The sequence below is a fragment of the Colobus angolensis genome, unplaced genomic scaffold (genome assembly GCF_000951035.1).
Source record: "Colobus angolensis palliatus isolate OR3802 unplaced genomic scaffold, Cang.pa_1.0 Scaffold49, whole genome shotgun sequence".
NCBI lineage: Eukaryota > Metazoa > Chordata > Mammalia > Primates > Cercopithecidae > Colobus > Colobus angolensis.
In genome coordinates this window covers 8496718-8518185 of record NW_012118376.1, presented here as the reverse complement: position 1 = coordinate 8518185, position 21468 = coordinate 8496718, and the positions used below count along the sequence as shown (strand labels likewise).

Sequence of the window (21468 nt, the reverse complement as noted above, 5' to 3'; positions counted from 1 at the left end):
CCGAGTAGCTGGGATTGCAGGTGGGCACCACCACGCCCAGCTAATTTTTGTATTTTTAGTAGAGATCGGGTTTCACCATGTTGGCCAGGCTGGTCTTGAACTCCTGACTTCAAGTGATCTACCTGCCTCATCCTTCCAAAGTGCTGGGATTACAGGGGTGAGCTACTGCTCCCAGCCGGTTCTGCGTCTTTTATCCGTTTTTCTTCTAATAATTATCAGTTTTGTGTTTATTTTATCTTCACTTTCTTATTACGGGAAAGAATGGCCCAGAATTAAAAACTTACTATGAAAAATTTGTAGGTAAATAACTAAGAATTAACTCTGAATGAGAAACTAGTAGTTAATTCCTTTTTTATTTTCACAGCATAAGATTTTTAAGGAATGGTGGTGGGCATTTTCATTTTAATGACTGGAACCGGAATTTCACTCTAAAAGTTTGGTTTTCATTGAAATTATCCTTGCATGCATATGACCTTGTTGTTTTGATTAAACGTCTAGCTGTCCACAGCCGTTAAAAGAATCAAATTACTCTAAAATTGCTCTGGATGGGAAAACAACTGTCTCTTCTGCATCTGAGTATGAGAGAAATCGTAGTGAAAGGAGAAGTCACAGAAAGATCAAACCAAATGTCACCAGAGGTCGTGGATCAAAACGAGTTCGGGGTAAGACCTCTAAGAAGGAACCTAGAGCTTCCAAGGCCATGCTGGTGACTCTTCGGGCTTCCCAGGAAGAAGAAGATGATGCTGATGATTTTGAGTCTGACTATGAAGAAGAAAGCTGTCATCTTGCTCCTGAAGAAGTAAACAAAGCTCCAGTATTTGTACCTGTTGGTCTCAGATCTCCTGAACCTGTTTCTGCTCAGATAGAGGAAACAATGGAAGAGGTTTGGTTTTGTTTTTTTTTAATCCTTGGTACTTTATCTTACTTGGTTTTTACCTCTTGTTTCTTTTAGGGGACATTATTTCTTCTCTTAGTGATTATTAGGATTTGAAGAGTTCTTTCTCTAAATAACCTCTACCAAATATAATTTGGGGCTTTGCATAACCTTTTGTGATTGCTCAGCCCCTATGGCCCAGGCCCAGCAAGGGAGTCAGTGTAACAACAATGAGAGAAATCTGCTTACATGTGTACATAGAAGCTGCTTAGTGTACTTTCTGATTAATCTTTCAAACATTTTGGCAGGTGTTTTCTGGTTGATAGAGAAGCTAGAGGGGACTTACTTGTTTTCTTTTTAAAAAAAAAATTGGGCCAGGCGTGGTGGCTCACACCTGTAATCCCAGCACTTTGGGAGGCCGAGTTGGATAGATATCCTGAAGTCTGGAGTTTGAGGCTAGCCTGACCAACAAGGTGAAACCCTGTCTCTACTAAAATACAAAAATTAGCTAGGCGTGGTGACAGGTGCCTGTAGTCCCAGCTACTGGGGAAGCTGAGACAGGAGAATTACATGAACCCTGGGAGATGAAGGTTGCAGTGAGCCAAGATTGCGCCACTGCACTCCAGCCTGGGCAACAGAGCGAGACTCCATCTAAAAAAAATAAAATAAAATAAAAATTTAAAAAGTGCTAAAATACATGTAACCTAAAATTTACTATCTCTCTCTCTCTGTTTTTTTTTTTTTGAGACAGGATCTCACTCTGTCACCCAGGCTGGAGTGCAGTGGTGGGATCTCGGCTCACTGCAACCTCTACCTCCCAGGTTTAAGTGATTCTCCTGCCTCAGCCTCCTGTAGCTGAGACTAACAGGTGTGCACCACCACGCCTGACTAATGTTTGTATTTTTGGTAGGGACAGGGTTTTACCATGTTGACCAGGGTGGTCTTGAACTCTTGAACTCAAGCAGTCCACCAGCCTTGGCCTCCCAAAGTGCTGGGGTTACAGGCGTGAGCCACCGTGACCAGCCATCTTACTCATTTTTAAGTGTATGGTTCAATGGCATTAAGAACTTTCACATGTACATGTTGTCATGCTACCATCACTACCATCCATCCACTGAACTCTTTTTTAAAATTAATTAATTTAGAGATGGGGTTTCGCTACATTGCCCAGTCTGGTCTCAAACTCCTGAGCTCAGCCTCCCAAAGTGTTGGGATCACAGGCATGAGCTACTGCATTCTTTTTTAAGATGATTAAGACACCCTGCAATGAGTGGTTGTCCCCTAGCCTGGCAAAAAACCAAGATACAAGATACAAACACTCAATACCTGTCCCTCGAGCCCTATCCCTGTCCTGTCTGGCCTGGTCACTCCCAGGTCTGCCTTGCACCCCTGGCAAACTCTTTTTATTTTGTTAAAACTGAAATTCTATACCCATTAAACAATAACTCTCCATTCCTCCCCCTAACCTTTTGGCAACCACTTTTTTACATCTTGGCTCTGTAATTTGACTCCTCGTATAAATGGAATCATACAGTACTTTTTTGTGTGACCATTTTATTTCATTTAGCGTAGTGTTTTCTTAGTTCATATATGTTGTGGCTTATGTCAGAGTGTTCATTTTCAAGGTTGAATAATATTACATTGTGTGCATGTATCACATTTTGTTTATTCCTTTATCATCAATGGACACTTGGGTTGCTTCCACCTTTTGGCTGTTAGAAATAATGCTGGTATGAACATAGTTGTATAAATACCTCTTTGAGTCTCTGCTTTTACTTTTTGGGGGATATACCCAGAAGTGGAATTGCTGGATTGTATGTTAATTCTTCTTTTTTTTTTTTGGAGATGGAGTCTCTGTCAACTAGACTGGAGTAGAGTACGGTGGCGCGATCTTGCCTCTCTGTAACCTCCATCTCCCAGGTTCAAGCAATTCTCCTGCCTCAGCCTCCCAAGTAGCTGGGATTACAGGCGCCTGCCACCACATCCAGCTAATTTTTTTGTATTTTTAGTAGAGGTGGGGTTTCACCGTATTGGCCAGGCTGGTCTCAAACTCCTGACCTCAAATGATCCACCTGCCTGGGCCTCCCAAAGTGCTGGGATTACAGGTGTGAGCCACTGCATCCGGCCTGGATCGTATGTTAATTCTATACTTAACTTTTCAAGCAACCTTTATACTGTTTTTCACAGGGTTATATCTTTTTACCTCCCTATCAACAGTGTACCAGTAGTAGCTATGTTGTAACTTTTGATGGTGACCATCCTAAGGGTTGTGAACTAGAGGAACATATTGAACGTATTTAGCTTCCTTACACTTTTGCCTCTTAGTCTGCCATTCCAACTTTGTAACTTCAGAGTTTTCTGTTCTGCCTCAATTTTCAGTCACTTCTTTGGATTACTGAGGAGCTTACCTGAGTCAGTTTTGGGTAAGCATTCATGATAATTTCTGAGTCATTTGAAATGAATCAGAGTTAACTAAGATAGTGGCAACAATAAAAGAAGCAATAAGAAACATTAAACAATTCAAGTAATGTTTAAGATAATTAAAGTAAACTTTAAATGTTAATGTAATTCCATTAAGAATTAACAGATTATCTGAATTTGTAAAGTCATATATGAAGGGAAGTCAAAACCTACTTTTATTCAGTGTTAATAATAAACTGGTAAATGTTTTAGAGTAAATGAACTAATAAAATGGTTGAAGCTAATTTAAATGATGCAAAATGAGGTTGTTTCTTACAATTCAAAGTAAAGATAGTGAATGTAAGCATTATGTGAAACAAGAAAATGCAGAAGGAAGGGTAATTTTGTGGAAAGACATCTGGTTAATGCTGCATGAGAGTTCATTTAGCTATCTATTTTGCATTTTTCTTTCTTTAAGTGAAGCCAAATTGCTAGTGAAACTATGATCAGTAATTAACTTCTGAAAATTGGATTCCAGACTGTATCCCTGAATTAATACAGGCTATCTTTTTAAATAGCAGTAATCATAATAATTGAACAAGGCTTTCCTTAAATTCTATTCCTTGTGGCCAGCCTACTAAACAAGGAAATATATATGTTAGAAAAAATACATATGTTAGAAAAAATTTTCTTTAAAAAGCATTGAGGCTGGGCACGGTGGCTCACGCCTGTAATCCTAGCACTTTGGGAGGTTGAGGCAGGCGGATCACGAGGCCAGGAGTTCGAGACCAGCCTGGCCAACATAGTGAAACCCCATCTTTACTAAAAATACAAAAATTAGCCAGCCGTGGTGGTGGGCGCCCGTAATCCCAGCTACTCGGGAGGCTGAGGCAGGAGAATCGCTTGAAACCAGAAGGCAAAGGTTGTGGTGAGCCAAGATAGGACCACTGCACTCCAGCCTGGGTGAAAGAGTGAAACTCTGTCTTTAAAAAAAAAAAAAAAAAGAAAGAAAAAGCATTGAAAGGCCAGGCGTTGGTGGCTTACATCTGTAATCCCAGTGATTTGGGAGGCTGTGATAGGAGGATCAGTTGAGGCCAGAAGTTCAAGACCAGCCTATACAACATAGCAAGACCCTGTATCTGCATTCAGTCAATAAATTAGCGAGGTGTGTTGGTGCATATTTATAATCCCAGCTACTCAGAAGGCTGAGTGGGGAGGATTGCTGGAGTCCAGGAGTTTGAGGTTACAGTGAGCTACAATCATGCCACTGCATTGTAGCCTGGACAACAGGAGGAAACAAAAGCATTGAAACACAATGGAACGTTTTTTTCAGCCCTAAAGGGATATAAAGTGTTGATATGTGTCACAACATGGATGAATTTTGGGAACCTTCTGCCAAGGGAAAGAAACTAGTTACAAAGTATCACATACTATGTGATTCCATTCATATGAAATGTCCAAAATAAGGAAATCTACAGAGACAGAAAGTAGATTAGTAGTCGCTTAGGGATTGGGAGATGGGGAAGAGAGGTAGGTTAAGGGAGAGATAGCTAATGGGTATAAGGTTTATTTTTGAAGTGATGAAAATGTTCCACATTTGAATGTGATAATGATTGCACATATCTATGAATATCCCAAAATACGTTGAATTATTCACCTTAAGTGGGTGAATTGTTTGTTACGTGAATTACAAGTCTTTTTTAAAATAACGAAACTGTATGATGCTTAAAAAACCAACTTTTACTTTATAGAATATTCCCTTTTCCCATCCAGTCCCAACTCTTTAAGAAGAATTTTTTCTTCTGAAATCACCTGAACTTTAACATTTTTTGTTGTATTTATTTATTTTTCTTTTCTTTTCTTTATTTTTATTTTTTTTGAGACAGGATCTCATTCCATTGCCCAGGCTGAAGTGCAGTGGCATGATTTCAGCTTGCTACAACCTCCACCTCCCAGGCTCAAGCAATCGTCCCACCTCGCCACCTGAGTAGCTGGGACTACAGGTGCATACCACCACACCCGGCTAATTTTTTTTTTTTTGTATTTTCAGTAGAGACGGGGTTTCACCATGTTTCCTAGGCTGGTCTCAAACTCCTGAGCTCAAGCAATCTGCCCACCTCAGCCTCCCAAATGCTGGGATTACAGGCGTGAGCTACCGTGCCCGGCCTATTGTTTTTAAATTCATTTTTTTAGAGACAAGATCTTGCGGTATTGTCCAGGCTGGCCTCAAACTCCTGGGCTCAAGCGCCCCTCCCACCTCAACCTCTGAGTAGCTAGAACTACAGGCATGTACCCCTGCGCTCACTTGAATTTTTTAGTTCATTCCAGTCCTATCAGATATTGTCAAAGATTTTTCTCTAAATTTTGTATCTGAGGAAACAGATGTGGTACATACAAATGTAATTATAACAGATAAGTCGGGGCACAGGGGCTCATGCCCACAGTCCCAGCACTTTGGGAAGCCAAGGTGGGCAGATCACTTGAGTGCAGGAGTTTGAGACCAGCCTAGGCAATACGGTGAAACCTCATCTTTACAAAAAATGCAAAAGTTAGCTAGGCATAGTGGCACATGCCTGTAGTCCCAGCTACTTGGGGGGCTGAGGCAGGAGGATTGCTTGAGCCTGAGAGGTTGAGGCTGTAGTGAGCCCTGATAGTGCCGCTGCATCCCAGCTTGGGCGATAGAGTGAGACCTAGTCTCAAAAAAAAAAAATAACATATGTTATGAAGGCAGATTCTCAGACTTGACTCTTTACTCAGTTTCTACTCAGCCATACAATATTTTACACTCTTTTTTCTGTTAATAAGAGAATAGGCCCGGGTGTAGTGGCTCTCATCGCACCACCGCAGCTGGGGTGACATGAGTGAGACCCTGCCTCAGAATAACAAAAGAAAAACAAAAAAGATAATAAGAACCAGACTGTATTGTATATATTCTAGTAGGTAAATACTTTTTTAGTGCTCAGATTACAGGGCTCTTTAAGTAATAGGACTCAGAAATAGAGAGTAAATGTGAGTGAACTTCTTATTTTACATGGCTGTTGCCCTGGGTATCAAGAATCATGCAGGCTTTGGGGTTTTGGAGGAAGGGAGTTGGGGTGGGGGCAGTGGTATGATAAATATTTTATTTATATATTTATTTATTTTTGAGAACTAAGTGTTACTCTGTTGCCCGGGCTGGGGTGCAGCAGCACAATCTCGGCTCACTGCAGCCTCCACCTCCTGGGTTCAAGTGATTCTCCTGCCTCAGCCTCCCCAGTAGCTAGGACTACAGGCAGGCACCACCATGCCTGGCTAATTTTTGTATTTTTATTGGAGATGGGGCATCACTGTATTGGCCAGGCTGGTCTTGAACTCCTGACCTCAGGTGATCCACCTGCCTCGGCCTCCCAAAGTGCTGGGATTACAGGCATGAGCCACTGTGCCCGGTTGGATAAATATTTTTAAAGGCTTTCAACTCATTGTAGATAGCATTTATGTCAGTATATAATTAGTTGATTACATGTCTACTTTTCTGTTGGATTGTGAGTTCACTGAGGATAGGGACCAAACTTGTCTCATTTGACTTTATATCCCTGTATCCCTAGCCCTCTATAAATGTTAACAGACTGAACACTCTCTAAATGTTAACAGACTGAACAGAGAAATTAGGGGAAAGTAAAGAGAAAGTGAAGAAAATGGAAAATGAAATGCCAGGCACTAAGAAGATGCGTCTTAGAAAGTTTGCTTACTGGTTGTAATAGTCACAGCCCCTTCAAAAAATTTAAATGTTTTACTTTTGCAAAGTTGCTGTCAGTCAATAAAATAATTACTCCATTTCTTTTTTTTTTTTTTTTTTTTTTGTGAGTCAGAGTCTTGCTCTGTCTCCCAGGCTAGAGTGCAGTGGCACGATCTTGGCTCACTGCAAGCTCTGCCTCCTGGGTTCACGCCATTTTCCTGCCTCAGCCTCCCTAGTAGCTGGGACTACAGGCGCCCACCTCCATACCCGGCTAATTTTTTGTATTTTTAGTAGAGACGGCGTTTCACCATGTTAGCCAGGACGGTCTCAATCTCCTGACCTTGTGATCCGCCCGCCTCGGCCTCCCAAAGTACTGGGATTACAGGCGTGAGCCACTGTGCCTGGCCACTCCATTTCATTTTTTAAGTTATGTATGAATGTGGATTATTTCTTTATTTTAGCATTTCATCTTACTTATTGATGTGGAAGATGAGGTTTTGTTTTGCTGTTTTTAATATGCCAAAATGAAATGATAAAACTTTATTTTGACAGCTTGAAATAACTGTGAATGTCCCAGATGTAGGATGCATAGCTGTTGTTGAACATGAGCTCCCTAACACAGATGTGACTACTGAAGAAATGAAACAAGAAGAAAATTTGAATGCATCATCATTTGTAAGCATCCATTTTAATATGTTTTGGCCTTTTATTCTTTGTTTACTTTGAAAAGACTGGCGGTTCATTTTGATAGCTTTAGGTTTACAAACACTTCTTAGCTAATTTCTCTTTGTAAGGGGCTGTTAGTCTGAATAGTAAAAACTAGTGAAAGCATTGATTTTGTTTGTTTTTGGGCAGAGCTCTTAATATCCTCATAGACTTTTACATTAACATTCAGTTGCATTAAATTTATACTAAGTATAAACAAGTTAAAATATATTTTGTTGCATTTTATTTGGCACTCTTCCATTATTGATGTTTATTTGCCTTTGCAAGTAGAGGCTTGAAATTGTAACTTTTTAAAAACAGCTTTATTGACATATAATTCACACACCATATGATTTACCCATTATTTAAAGTGCACAAGTAAGTGATTTCTAGTATTGTGCAAACATTATCACAGTCAATTTTAGGACATTTTCATTACCTCAAAAAGAAACCTTATTAGCAGTCACTCCTCATTTCCTCCCAACCCTCCCCAGCCTAGGGAACCAATAATTTGTCTTTTGTCTTTATAGATTTGCCTGTTCTAGACATGAAATTATAAAATCTGGTCATTTGTGTCTGACTTCTTTCACTTAATGTAACATTTTTACTGTTCATCTACATTGCAGCATGTAGTGATACTTCCTTACTTTTTGTAGCCTAATAATATTCCATATGGATATGGTACATTTTGTTTATCCATTCATCCATTCATGAACATTTGGATTATTTTTATTTTTTGTCTGTTATACTTAATGCTGCTGTAAACAGTCACGTACAAGTGTTTGTGTAGATACATGTTTTTATTTCTCTTGGGTACATTTCTAGAAATGTAATTGCTGGGTCATATGGTAACTCAATGTTTCATCATTTGAGGAACTGCCACACTGTTTTCCAAAGTAACAATACCATTTTACATTCCCACCAGCAGTTTATGAGGGTTTCTGTTCTTCCATGTCCTTGCCAGCACTTGTTATTTCACTTTTTGGTTTTTTTTGTTCTTTTTTTTTTCTTTTAAGATGGACTTGCATTGTCACTCAAACTAGAGTGCAGTAACACAATTGTAGCACACTACAGCCTTGACCTTCTGAGTGTAAATGATCCTTTCCACTGAGCATTCTAAGTAGCTGTGACTACAGGTGTGTGCCACTATGCCCAGCTAATTTTTTTTTTTTTGGTAGAGGTGGGGTCTTGCTGTGTTACTCAGGCTGGTCTCATACTCCTGTCCTCAAGTGATACTTTTCCCTCAGCCTTCCAAAGTGTTGGGATTACAGGCATTAGCCACTGTGCCTGGCTTGACTTTTTGGATCTAGCTGTCCTAGTGAGTGTGAAGTGGTGTCTCATTGTGGTTTTGGTTTGTATTTCCTGGGTGACTAATGATGTCAGGCACATTTTATGTTCCTATTGGCCATTTGTGTATCATCTTTGAGAAATGTGTGTTCAAATATTTTGTCCGTTTTTCTTTTATTGTGCTATTTGTCTCTTTATTATTGAGTTGTAAGGAGTCTTTATATATTCTAGATAAAAGCCCCTTATCAGGTATGATTTGCAAATATTTCCTCCCTTACTGTGGGTTGTCTTTTCACTTTCTTGATGATTTCCTTTAAAGCAAAAAGTTTTAAATTTTGATGTTCAATTAATCTATTTTTTCTTTCGTTGCTCATGCTTCTGTTGTCAGATCTGAGTCCTTTGTCAAACCAAAGGTCATGAAGATTTACCCATTTTTCTTCTAAAAGAGATATTTGCTTTTACATTTAAGTCTTTGATCCATGTTGAGTTAATTTTTGTACATGGATAACCTCATTATCCAACTTATTTCTTTTGCATGTGGCTATCCATTTGTCGTATCACCATTTATTCGAAAAGACTGTTCTTTCCCCATTGAGTAGTCTTGACACTCCTATCAAAAACCAGCTGACCATAGCTGTATGGGTTTATTTCTGAATTCTGAATTCTGTTGCATAGATCTATATGTCTATTCTTATGCTAGTGATGCTATATTGATCACTGTTACTTTGTAGTAAGTTTTTTTGTTTGTTTGTTTTTTTGGTGTTGAGACGGAGTCTGGTCTGTCGCCCAGGCTGGATGCACTCCAGGTGGCGCGATCTCAGCTCACTGCAAGCTCCGCCTCCTGGGTTCACGCCATTCTCCTGCCTCAGCATCCCAAGTAGCTGGGGATACAGGCGCCCACCACCATGCCCAGCTAGTATTTTTCTTTTTTTAGTAGAGACAGGATTTCACTGTGTTAGCCAGGATGGTCTCGATCTCCTGACCTTGTGATCTGCCTGCCTCGGCCTCCCAAAGTGCTGGGATTACAGGCATGAGCCACTGTGCCTGGCCGCTTTGTAGTAAGTTTTTGAATTGGGAAGTGTGAGTTTTACTTTATTGTTTTTTGGAATGGTTTTGGCTATTGTGGGTCCCTTTCAATTCCATATGTATTTTATTTTTATTATGTTACATTTTTTTGGTACAGACAGGGCCCTACAGTGTTGCCCAGGCAGGTTTCAAACTCCTGGCCTCAAGTGATTCTCCTATCTCAGCTTCCCTAAGTGCTGAAATTTCAGACATGAGCCACTATCCTTGGTCCCATATGAATTTTGCCCCATATGAATTTTAAAATCAACTTGTCAGTTTCTGCAAAGAGGTCAGCTAGGAATCTTAGTGGGATTGTATTGCATCTGGAGATCAGTTTAAGGGGTAATGCAATCTTAACAGTGTTGAGATTCTTGGTCCAGGAATATGAGATCTTTTCCCATTTATTTAAATCTTAAATTTACTTTTTTTTTTTTTTAATTTTTAATTTTAAGACAGAGTCTTGCTCTGTCACCCAGGCTGGAATGCAGTGGTGCAATCTCAGCTCACTGTAACCTCCACCTCCTGGGTTCAAGCAATTCTTGCCTCAGCCTCCTGAGTAGTAGCTGAGATTACAGGCATGTGCCACTACACCCAACTATTTTTTTGTATTTTTATTAGAAATGGGGTTTCACTATATTAGCGAGACTAGTTCCCTGGCCTCAAGTGATTTGCTTGCTTTGGCCTTCCAAAGTACTCATATGTGTGAGCCACCACACTTGGCTGATTTAGATCTTTTACTTTCAACAATGTTTTGTAGTTTTTAGCATATAAAGTTTGCACTTGTTTGTTAAATTTATTTCCAAGTATGTTATTTTTGTCACTATTGTGAATGGGATTGTTTTCTTTGGGTTTTTTTGGAGATGGAGTTTCCCTCTTGTTGCCCAGGCTGGAGTGCAGTGGTGCCATCTTGGCTTTCCACAACCTCTGCCTCCCTGGTTCAAGAGACTCTCCTGCCACAGCCTCCCGAGTAGCTGGGATTACAGGCATATGCCACCACACCCTGCTAATTTTGTATTTTTAGTAGAGATGGGGTTTCTCCATGTTGGTCAGGCTGGTCTCAAACTCCTGATCTCAGGTGATCCACCCACCCCGGCCTCCCAAAGTGTTGGGATTACAGGCGTAAACCGCTGTGCCCAGCCTGGGATTGTTTTCTTAATTTCGTTTTTGGATTGTTCGTTGCAAGTGTGTAGAAATAAAAATGATTTTTGTATATTAGCTTTATATCCTGCAACTTCTTTGGTAGATTTCTTAGGATTTTCTATATGTCAAATCATGTCATCTGCAAATAAAGATAGTTTTACTTCTTTCTGTATTAGTTTCCTAGGATCACTGTAACAAAGTACAGATGCTCCTCAACTTATGAGGAGATTACATCCTGATAAATCTATCATAAAGTAACTATATATATATATATATATATATTTTTTTTTTTTTAAAGACAGAGTCTCACTCTGTTGCCCAGGCTGGAGTGCAGTGGTGCCATCTCGGAGACTCACTACACCCTCCGCCTCCCAGTTTCAAGTGATTCTCCTGCCTCAGCCTCCAGAGTAGCTGGGATTACAAGCGCCCAACACCACACCCAGCTAATTTTTGTATTTGTAGTAGAGATGAGGTTTCACCATGTTGGTCAGGCTGGTCTCGAACTTCTGACCTCAGGTGATCTTCCCACCTTGGCCTCCCAAAATGCTGAGATTACAGGTGTGAGCCACTGTGCCCGGCCTAAAATAAAAAAATTTAAGTCGGGTACTCTTTGAACTACAAAGTTGGTAGCTTTTACCCACAAAAAAATTCTCTAGGCACTTAAGGAGATGAGAAAAACAAAACAAAACAAAACAAATTTATTCTCTCGCAGCTTTAGAGTCTAGAAGTCTAAAATCAAGGTGTCACCAATGTTGGTTCCTTCTGGAGGCTCTGAGGAAGAACCATCCCATGCCTTTCCCCTCCCTTCTGGTGGTAGCCAGCTTTCCTTATCATTTCCCAGCGTGCAGCAGCATACTTCCACCCTCTGCCTCCATTACCACATGGCGTTTTCCCTTTCTGTATGTGTATCCTCTCATCTTATAAGGAAAGGACCCCAGTCATATTGGATTAGGACCAACTCTGATCCAATATGACCTCATCTAAATTTGATTATATCTATAAATACCCTATTTTTAAATAATGTCATGTTCACATTATTTGGGATTAAGACTTTGACATATCTTTCTAGGGGACACAATTCAACCTTTGATACTTTCTTACCTGAATGCCTTTTATTTCTTTTTCTTGCCTAATTGCCCTGGCTGGAACCTATAGTTCAATGTTTAATAGAAGCGAGAGTGGGCATTTTGGTCTTATTCCTGATCTTAGGGGGAAGTATCCAGTCTTTCATCATTTATCTTTTCATAATTGAGATTTTGTTGGTTGTGTTAAGGATCAGTACACAATTCTTCACATTTATACTGAAAATCTAAAAAGCCATGTATTGTAATTATTTTTAAAAGTTACTCCAGTGACTTTCCAGCTTAAAATTTGGAGGCAAGTTTTCATTAAAAGGCTGTCAAGTGCTAGTATCCTTACATGTTGATAAACTGTTACATACTTCCACAATTTGCAATTAAATAGCATATATACTACATACTTAAATTTTCAGTCTTTCACAGCACATTAACAAAGTTATTAGGAAAACAGGACTACTACAACCAAAGAATTATAGAGTGCACACAATTCTGACAGGGATTCCAAATTACTGGGATTACAGCCATGATCAAGGAATGGTTTTCTTTAGGAAGCAGTTCTACTAAAAAACAACATGCGGCCCAGGTGCGATGGCTCATGCCTGTAATCCCAGTAATTTGGAAGGTGGGAGGATCGCATGGTAGTTCAAGGTCAGTCTGGGCAACAGAGGGAGACCCTGTCTCTACAAATACGTTTTTTAAAAGTTGGCCAGGCATGGTGGCATGAGCCTCTGGTCCCGGCTACTCTGGAGGCTGATGCAGGAGGATCGCCTGGGCCCAGGAGGGTGAGGTTGCAGTGAGCTGTTGTCGCCACCACTGCACCCCAGTCTGGGCATCAGAGCAAGACTCTGTCTCAAACAAAACAGAACCAGGTCGGGCGCATTGACTCACGCCTGTAATCGCAGCACTTTGGGAGGCCGAGGTGGGCAGATCATGAAGTCAGGAGTTTGAGACCAACCTGGCCAATATGGTGAAACCCCATCTCTACTAAAAATACAAAACATCAGCCGGGCATGGTGGCGCATGCCTGTAATCCCAGCTACTTGGGAGGCTGAGGCAGGAGAATCGCTTGAACCCAGGAGAAGAAGGTTTCAGTGAGTGGAGATTGCGTCATTGCACTCTAGCCTAGGCAACAGAGCAAGACTGTGTCTCAAAAAAAAAACAAACAAGCTAAAGAACCAGAACCAAACCATGGGAATAAAAGTAACTAAAAAATTTCAAGACATCAGATGCAGGACTGTGACTCCATATCGCCAGTTAATATGGTGGAAGGGTAAGCTGATACCTAAGACAGTCAAAGCCTCCCATAATTCAATATCCCACACTGTTTTCTGGTTGTACCAAAAAATAAACAACTGGCAAATGATTTTTACCCTTAAAAGCATCTACACTTAAAAAATGGGATGTGGTGGGATTCCCTTCTTCTTAAAAATGTTTCTAGAGTTACTAAAAAACTTGCATTTATGAAATAGTTGATAAAAATATTCCTCTGGAATGTACAAGAAAGGAGACAGGGACTATTGGTAAGACATGGTATATGATATTAATCAGACTTGGCTTTTTCTCTCCGGCTTCATCAGAGGCTGGACTTTCCTTGGTTTTTGTTTCTCTGTTTTCTGTAGGTAAATGTGATTTCTTGGTTAGCCACTTCGTTCTGTTTTCCCTTTGTTCCCCTTTTTTCTCTTGTTTGCACCTTTTTGTTTGGAAATTTATCCTTTCCTGCTGCCTTTTTTGGCTTTGTTTCCACTTATGCAGGAGCGGGTGTAGCTGACAGTCATACCAATCTCATGTTGGGCTCTTTCCTTCGCTGCTCTTCTGCTGAGCTGATCTTTCTCTTGGGCATCTTGCGGCCGGGAGTGTGCGTGTCGGTGCCTGTGAGCCGCACCATGCTGAGAGCCTTCTCAAAGCTGGGCTGCCTGGCTGCTACCACTTCTCCTATCCTGTCTTATCATTAAGTGTAATGTTACCATGGGTTTTTCATAAATGTCCTTTACCAGGCTAAAGAAATTACTTTCCATTCCTAGTTTGTTGAATGTTTCTTTCATTAAAGGGTGTTGGAATTTGTCATGCTTTTTCTGCATTTATGGAGATGATCATGTGAATTTTATTTTTTATCGTATTGATTTTTGGATGTTAAACCAACCTTGCTTTTCCAGGAAATATTCTAGGGCCATAATGTCTAATTTTTATACATTGTTGGATTTGGCTTGCTAGTATTTTATTGGTGATTTTTGTGTCCATGTTCACAATAAATATTGGTCTGTACTTTTCTTGTGATGTCAGGAGCTGAAGTCCTACTCCCCTAGGGAAAAATGCTCTCCAGGTGGGACCTTGGGGACCGGGGGCCTTGTATTTTTGGGTGCAGCAGTTTGAGGTGGAGTGTCTGCCATGCTGAGCTGGGAGGAAGGAGAGAGAGAGCAGTTTTGGTTCACATAGACTCTCACCTTTGTTAGCAAATTTTCAGATTTTCTTGAACAGATATTTCTTCGTTTGCTTTTTGTCGCTAGGATCATTTTCAGAGGCTGTTAAATGTTTTGTTTTTAAAATCGGTTTCACTGAGGAGTGGGTCAGTGAAGCTTCTCAAGCTGTCGCTCTGGACATTGGGTCTGTAACTTCTTAATTTATTAAAATGCGTTTAAGTTTTAAGCTACGTAGGATTATAAAATTTTTGCAATACCTTTTAGGCCTTGGTTGCCATTGGTAAAAATTGGCAGCAGATGTGACTAGAGTTGAAGGATTATGAAAATGAAGAAGTAAAGTAAGAATGGTAGACGTACATAACAATATGATAAGAGTTAAAATTTGCACGTAATACAATATAAAGATAAAATCAGGAGCAAGAGACACAAGAATTTTGCCTTTAAATTATTTCTGTTCTTGCTGGTGAAATTTTGTGAATTAAGACAAACCAGTTTACGCTGTTGTAACTCAAAGTATGGAAAGACCTCTAAAAATGTAGTGCATGTTGAGAAACAGAACATGTTTGGAGAAATATTTAAGATATTACTTATTTTTTTCGTTTTTAGGAAATGACCACAGGTGAACATATCCAAGATGAACCAGGTAACTGTTATCAAGGAAACTGCTAAGACTACCTTGATTAACACTAGTACAATGATTTAATAGTGGGGACAATAAATGAATCATTTTGCTGGAGAGTTTAACAAAAAGATTCAGCTATTGAATATGTTATCTCTGTGAGAAATGTGGATTCTTGGAATGTTATTTTAGAAGGTGAATTAAAAGTTAAATGTTTAAGAAATATTTGAGCATTTCCTCTGGATCTGTATGAATGGGAGAGCATTTTCCTTGAATATATTATTTAATGGGAGGGAGGCATGGTCAGTGAGTCAAAACCAACAGTGATGATTTATTTATTTGTAACATATAACCTGAACAAAAGACTACCCTAGTACGGGATTAATGGTTCAGAGGATATTGGAATCTGCTACTAGGAGATAAACACCTCAATTAAAAATATTTTTTAAGTGAACAGATTTCTGGATTCATTCTCTTGTTTTAATGTTGATATATTTCCTCACAAGGTACCAATGATGGAAGCACTGAAGCTGCAATAACTTTACTTACAATGGGAGATCTAGTATTGCAGTCAGAGATCAGTACTGAACAGGGTGATGGTAAGAATGAAAGCTAAGTCCTACCAAAAATAGAGACTTTTAAAACCTAACTTTTAAGAAGTTATACCCACATTTGAGTAATAACTCTTTTACATTTGAATTTGTCTCCATTTTGTTGTTCTTCCATAAAATGTGATATGTATGTATTGATCCATCCAGTATTTTACTACCGTTTAGGTGTCGTGACAGCTAATTCAAGATCGTACACTTGGTTTTTTAAGAATAATTTGTATTCAGGCCAGGCATGGTGGCTCACACCTGTAATCCCAGCACTTTGGGAGGCCGAGGCAGGCGGATCAGGAGGTCAGGAAATCGAGACCATCCTGGCTAACACGGTGAAACCCCATCTCTACTAAAAATACAAAAAATTAGCCGGTCATGGTGGCGGACGCCTGTAGTCCCAGCTACTTGGGAGGCTGAGGCAGGAGAATGGTGTGAACCTGGAACCTGGGAACTGGAGCTTGCAGTGAGCCGAGATTGCACCACTGCACTCCAGCCTGGGCAACAGAGTGAGACTGTGTCTCAAAAAAAAATAAAATAAAATAAAAAATAAATAAATAAATAAATAAATAAATAAAAGAATCATTCGTATTCATGGAATAGTTGCTCTAGTGAATACTACCATTACCATCATGAATGTCATTGGTTAACTGAGCTCATTGATCACTGGTCACTTTATACATGTGTCTTTAGCCAAGGAGTTGCTGCTTGGGATGGTATTCACAATTAGATGACAAATACCGTACAAAGAGACAATAGCACTCATTGAAATAATTTAGTTTAAACTGTTCTCAGTTTGGACAGAGCCAAAAGATTTATCAACCAAGATTTTTAATTTATTAGATGGAAATCACAGACAGGCGATAAATCTTTACTATCTAACTAGCTTTTAAGTGCATGAAATGAGTAATTATACTATTCCTGATAATTATTTTGCCTGGTTATGAGTAGTCTACCGTTCATTTTATATACTTATTTATTTATTTGAGACGGAGTTTGATTTTGAGTAGCCTACCATTCATCTTTATTTATTTATTTATTTGAAGCAGAGTTTCACTCTTGTGACCCAGGCTGGAGTGCAGTGGCGCAATTCCGGCTCACTGCAACCTCTGCCCCCCAGGTTCAAGCAATTCTCCTGCCTCAGCTTCTTGAGTAGTTGGGATTACAGGCACCTGCCACCACGCCCAGCTAATTTTTGTGTTTTTAGTGGAGTTGGGGTTTCACCGTCTTGGCCAGGCTAGTCTCGAACTCCTGACCTCAGGTGATCCATCGGCCTTGGCCTCCCAAAGTGCTGGGATTACAGGCATGAGCCACCACGCTAGCCTCCATTCATTTTAAGTATTAGACTTTTGGGCCAGATGTGGCAGCTCAAGCCTATAATCCCAGCACTTTGGGAGGCCAAGGCTGGGGAATGCTTGACTTCAGGAGTTCAAGACCAGCCTGGGCAACATCGTGGAACTCCGTCTCTATAAAAAATACAAAAAATTAGACAGACATGGTGGTGTATGCCTGTAGTCCTAGCTGCTTGTGAAGCTGAGGTGGGAGGATCGCTTGAGCTCAGGAGGTCAAGACTGCAGTGAGCTGAGATCGTGCCACTGCACTCCAGGCTGGGTGACAAAGTGAGACCCTGTCTCCAAAATAGATAGATAAAAACGTATTAGACTTTTAGGCTCGGAACCATATATTTATCAGGAAAGTCTCTGGTTTGTGTTCTGTATAGGGCTCCTTTCTTAGTGGCAGAGTATTGCAGTAGAGCCTGTCAAAAACATATAGAATATAAAGTACATATAGAACATAAAGGTTTTAAAAATCTTAAATGCTGGCAGTGCTGTCTGTCTTGAAATCCATCTGAGATTGTATAATTACTCAAAATAACAAAAGGACTCATTTTTACTAATAATTGCATAAAATTTCAGTCTATAAGGATTATTAAGCTCACAATAGGTCAAATCCCTGGCATGAAATAGGGAGATCTTAAATTTAAATTTACAGCCAACAAGAGCAAACTTTATTTTTTAAATCTTTTTCTACTGCTGCCGCACAAATGAAGCAAACTTTAATAATACAGGATTTTACAGTTACTAAATGTTGAAGAATTTATGTTGAGCATCTAATTTGGTCCATTTTAATTTTTTTTTTTTGTTTTTTTTCTTCAGTAGGGGTATGTATACTTCCTCATGTACATTCAAAGGATAAAAGCCATATTCCTTTTAGCCTAGATAATGTAAATCACAAAATTGTTCATGAATGTCAGGAGCTTTCTTCACCTGTCATTACTACATCTCCTGCATCATTTGAAGAAAACAAGATTGTATCGGAGGAGCAAAGTTCCAGAGAAGAAATAAGTTTAATGGAGAAAGTAAAGGAGAATGCTATACCAACCAGGTTTATTTTAGTATTCAATTAATAAATATTACTAAAACCACCATCAAATTAGTTAATAGCTTTGAGTAATGCTTATAAATGTAAAGTAGGCAATGCTAATTTCTTACCCTTTAAAGATGGACTGATTTTGATTTTAGGTTAATGGTTTGCATATTTAAATTATAGTAGTAAATGTTGTATATCTTTGAAGCTTTAATGAAATAGATTTATGTAAATGTCTCTGTTTTACAAATACAGACTGAATTCTCTTCTTAAGACCTCTAGTGAAGTTACTACTTTGTAATTTTAGTATTAAGAAATGAACACTTGTAGACAATGTGGCACCTAACAGGTTGTTCACTCTATCAGTGCTAGACAGACTGTATTAATGTGAGAGAGTAAGATCTAACGTGATTCATAAATTTCTCTATCTTCTATTTTTTAGGAATACAATTTCTAAAGTGACCAGTAATTTGAGAATAAGAAGTAGACTTGCCAAGCCTAAGCCAAATCTTGAGAAGACTTTAGGGACCAACAGGTTTGATGATTATCGGGAAGTTTCCAGTTTGTGTGTAACCAAAGGGGAAGAAATGGAAACTCAAAGAGGTAAATTTTATTCTCTCAATATGTTGCAAAATCATTTGGACACAATAAATTACATTAACATTTCAAAGAAATATTTGGTCATTAAATTGTTTTAACTTACAATAAAATAGTTTCAAATTAAAGAGTAAGATGAGCTATAAAATAAATATCCATAAATCTACCAATTGGTTTTAGTAATTAATACCATTTTGCTATATTTGTGGGATCAATTTTTTGTCTTTTTATTCTCTCTCTCTCTCTCCCATAGTTGACCCTTTAATTAGGGGCACTGACCTCCCTGGTCAGTCAGAAATTTGTGTATAGGCTGGGTGCAGTGGCTCACACCTGTAGTTCCAGCATTTTGGGAGGCTTGAGCCCAGGAGTTGGAGGCCAGCCTGGACAACATAGTGAGACCCTGTCTCTTATGAATTGAAAACATATATATTCGTGTATAACTTTTGTCTCCCAAAAACTTACCTACTAATGACTTACTGTTGACCAGAAGCCTGGTTGATAAGATAGTTAATTAACACATATTTTGCATTTTAGATGTGTTATATACTGTATTCTTATGATAAAATAGGCTGGAGAAAATTTTTTAAAAAAATTTTCTTTTTCTGTTTTTTCAACTGATGTCCTTGAGCCATAGAGAAATGAAAATGTTATTAAGAAAGTCAGACTGGGGCTGGGCACAGTGGCTCACACCTGTAATCCCAGCACTTTGGGAGGCCAGGGCAGGCAGCTCACTTGAAACCAGATGGGGTTGGGCAACAAGGCAGAACCCCATCTCTACAAAAGTACAAAAATTAGCCAGGCATGGTGGTGCATGCCTGTAGTCCTAGCTACTCAGGAGGCTGAGGTGGGAGTATCACCTGAGCCCGGGGAGGTTGAGGTTGCAGTGAACTGTGATCATGCCAGTGTACTCTGGCCTGGGCAGCAGAGTGAGACTCCGTCTCAAAAAAAGAAAAAGGAAAATCAGACTAGACACGGTGGTGGTGCATACCTGAAATGCTAGCCCTTTGGGAGGCAGAGGCAGGAAGATCACGTGAGCACAGGAGTTTTGAGACCAGCTTGGGCAATATAGGGAGACCTTGTCTCTACAAAATAATTTTAAGAGGTTAGCCAGATGTGGTAGCACACACCTGTGGTCCCAGCTACTCACAGACATCAGGGCTGCTGTAAATTGTGATATTGCCACTGCACTCTAGCCTGGGCGACAGAGCAAGACCCTGTCTTAAAGAAAAATAAAAGGAAGAAAATTATAAGGAAGAGAAAATACGTCTTCAGTACTGCATTGTATTTATCAGTACCAAAAGTTTATGTCAACTGTTTACAAGATGAAACATCTGTCTGAAATGGTGGGCAACCCCAACTACAGGTGTCAATCTGTAATACGTACCAAGCAATTCAGCTTTTTCTTAATGTTAGGACTTTCCTCTGCTTCTTGGGAGTGCTTCCAGCATCATTCATGGCACTTTGTATGGGTCCCATGGTGTTACTCACAGTATTGCACTAAACATGATGAAAAATACAGGAGAACCATGAGAGGTCACCTTTTCTAAAACCTCTCCCGACATGCAGGCTCAAATTACCTCTTCTATATAGAAATCTCTTTTTCCCCATTTGTGATGCTATTCTTTGCAGTGCAGCTCCTTCCCAAAGACTTCCTCTAAAGTGGAACTAGCCAAACCTCCGTGTACCCACTTCTAAGTCTCTTTTGTATGTTGAGTTTCTAATTATTGATGCTAGTACTATAAAGTGAAGATACAATTATCGTGGCAGCCAGGAATGAAATATTTGCAGAACAGGATTTGTTAATCATCTGTTTTACTGTTCAAAAATCTGTTAGCCAGCACTTCCTGCCGTGTGTATAAGTCTGATTTGTGGAATGAGAGAAGTTTGGAAGAGTCACAGTATAGGGATCTTCCTTTTAAGAGGGTATATGTTTCTAATAGAGGGATTTTAGCTGTATTATTTTGGTCTGTATTGTAAGTGTGCTTTTTGTTTAAGAAACAGAGAAAAATGCTTCCAAAGCAACAGAATTGGAAGATAAAAACCTCGGACCAGTTACAACAGCAGAGAATAAGGATCAGAGCAAATTGGCATGTGTACATGGTATCAAAGGGACCAGTATTTCTCCAGAAGTAAACCTAACTGAAAGGTAAAAGAGGGAAGGGATTCTGAGATTCAGTTTATATTGTTTCAGCGATAGCCTTAAGTTGTGACTCTAAGAATTTGAAAAAGAAGTTCTGTTGCATTAAATATGTTTTAAAAGTTCGAAAACCATTGAATTAGATGATCTTTTACACACCTAGCTCTAAAAATAATTCCATGATTTGCCCGATTTCAAATGATATGCCTACTAAACTCTCTTTCAGAAATGAAAATCAAGAAGAGAGCTCTCAGGAGGTTCACATGTTGTCAGTTGCTCCAGTTGCTTCCTCTGAGACAGGGCCCTGCACACTTGGTTTGGATAGGGGTCTTGGTGAAAATTCTGTTGAAGAGGCCCAGATAAAAGACTCTAAAGGAGACAGTGTGCTTACACTTCCTGTGCCAGAGGTAAAAGAATGTACAATATAATAAGGGATAACAAGGTGTTTCCCTCCATTAAAAAAAAAA

General features: G+C 39.5%; 1 protein-coding gene across 2 annotated transcripts in view; it reads left to right on the top strand.

The window, feature by feature from the left end:
- Positions 1-21468, top strand: part of BDP1 (B double prime 1, subunit of RNA polymerase III transcription initiation factor IIIB) — a 118156-nt gene that overhangs the window by 74012 nt on the left and 22676 nt on the right. For both annotated transcript variants that reach the window (XM_011959299.1, XM_011959298.1), the window contains exons 25-32: positions 499-883; positions 7542-7664; positions 15289-15325; positions 15808-15900; positions 18057-18285; positions 18710-18870; positions 20860-21010; positions 21228-21408. In XM_011959299.1, the coding sequence (XP_011814689.1) occupies positions 499-883; positions 7542-7664; positions 15289-15325; positions 15808-15900; positions 18057-18285; positions 18710-18870; positions 20860-21010; positions 21228-21408 (1360 nt within the window). The remainder of the gene's footprint in view (positions 1-498; positions 884-7541; positions 7665-15288; positions 15326-15807; positions 15901-18056; positions 18286-18709; positions 18871-20859; positions 21011-21227; positions 21409-21468) is intronic.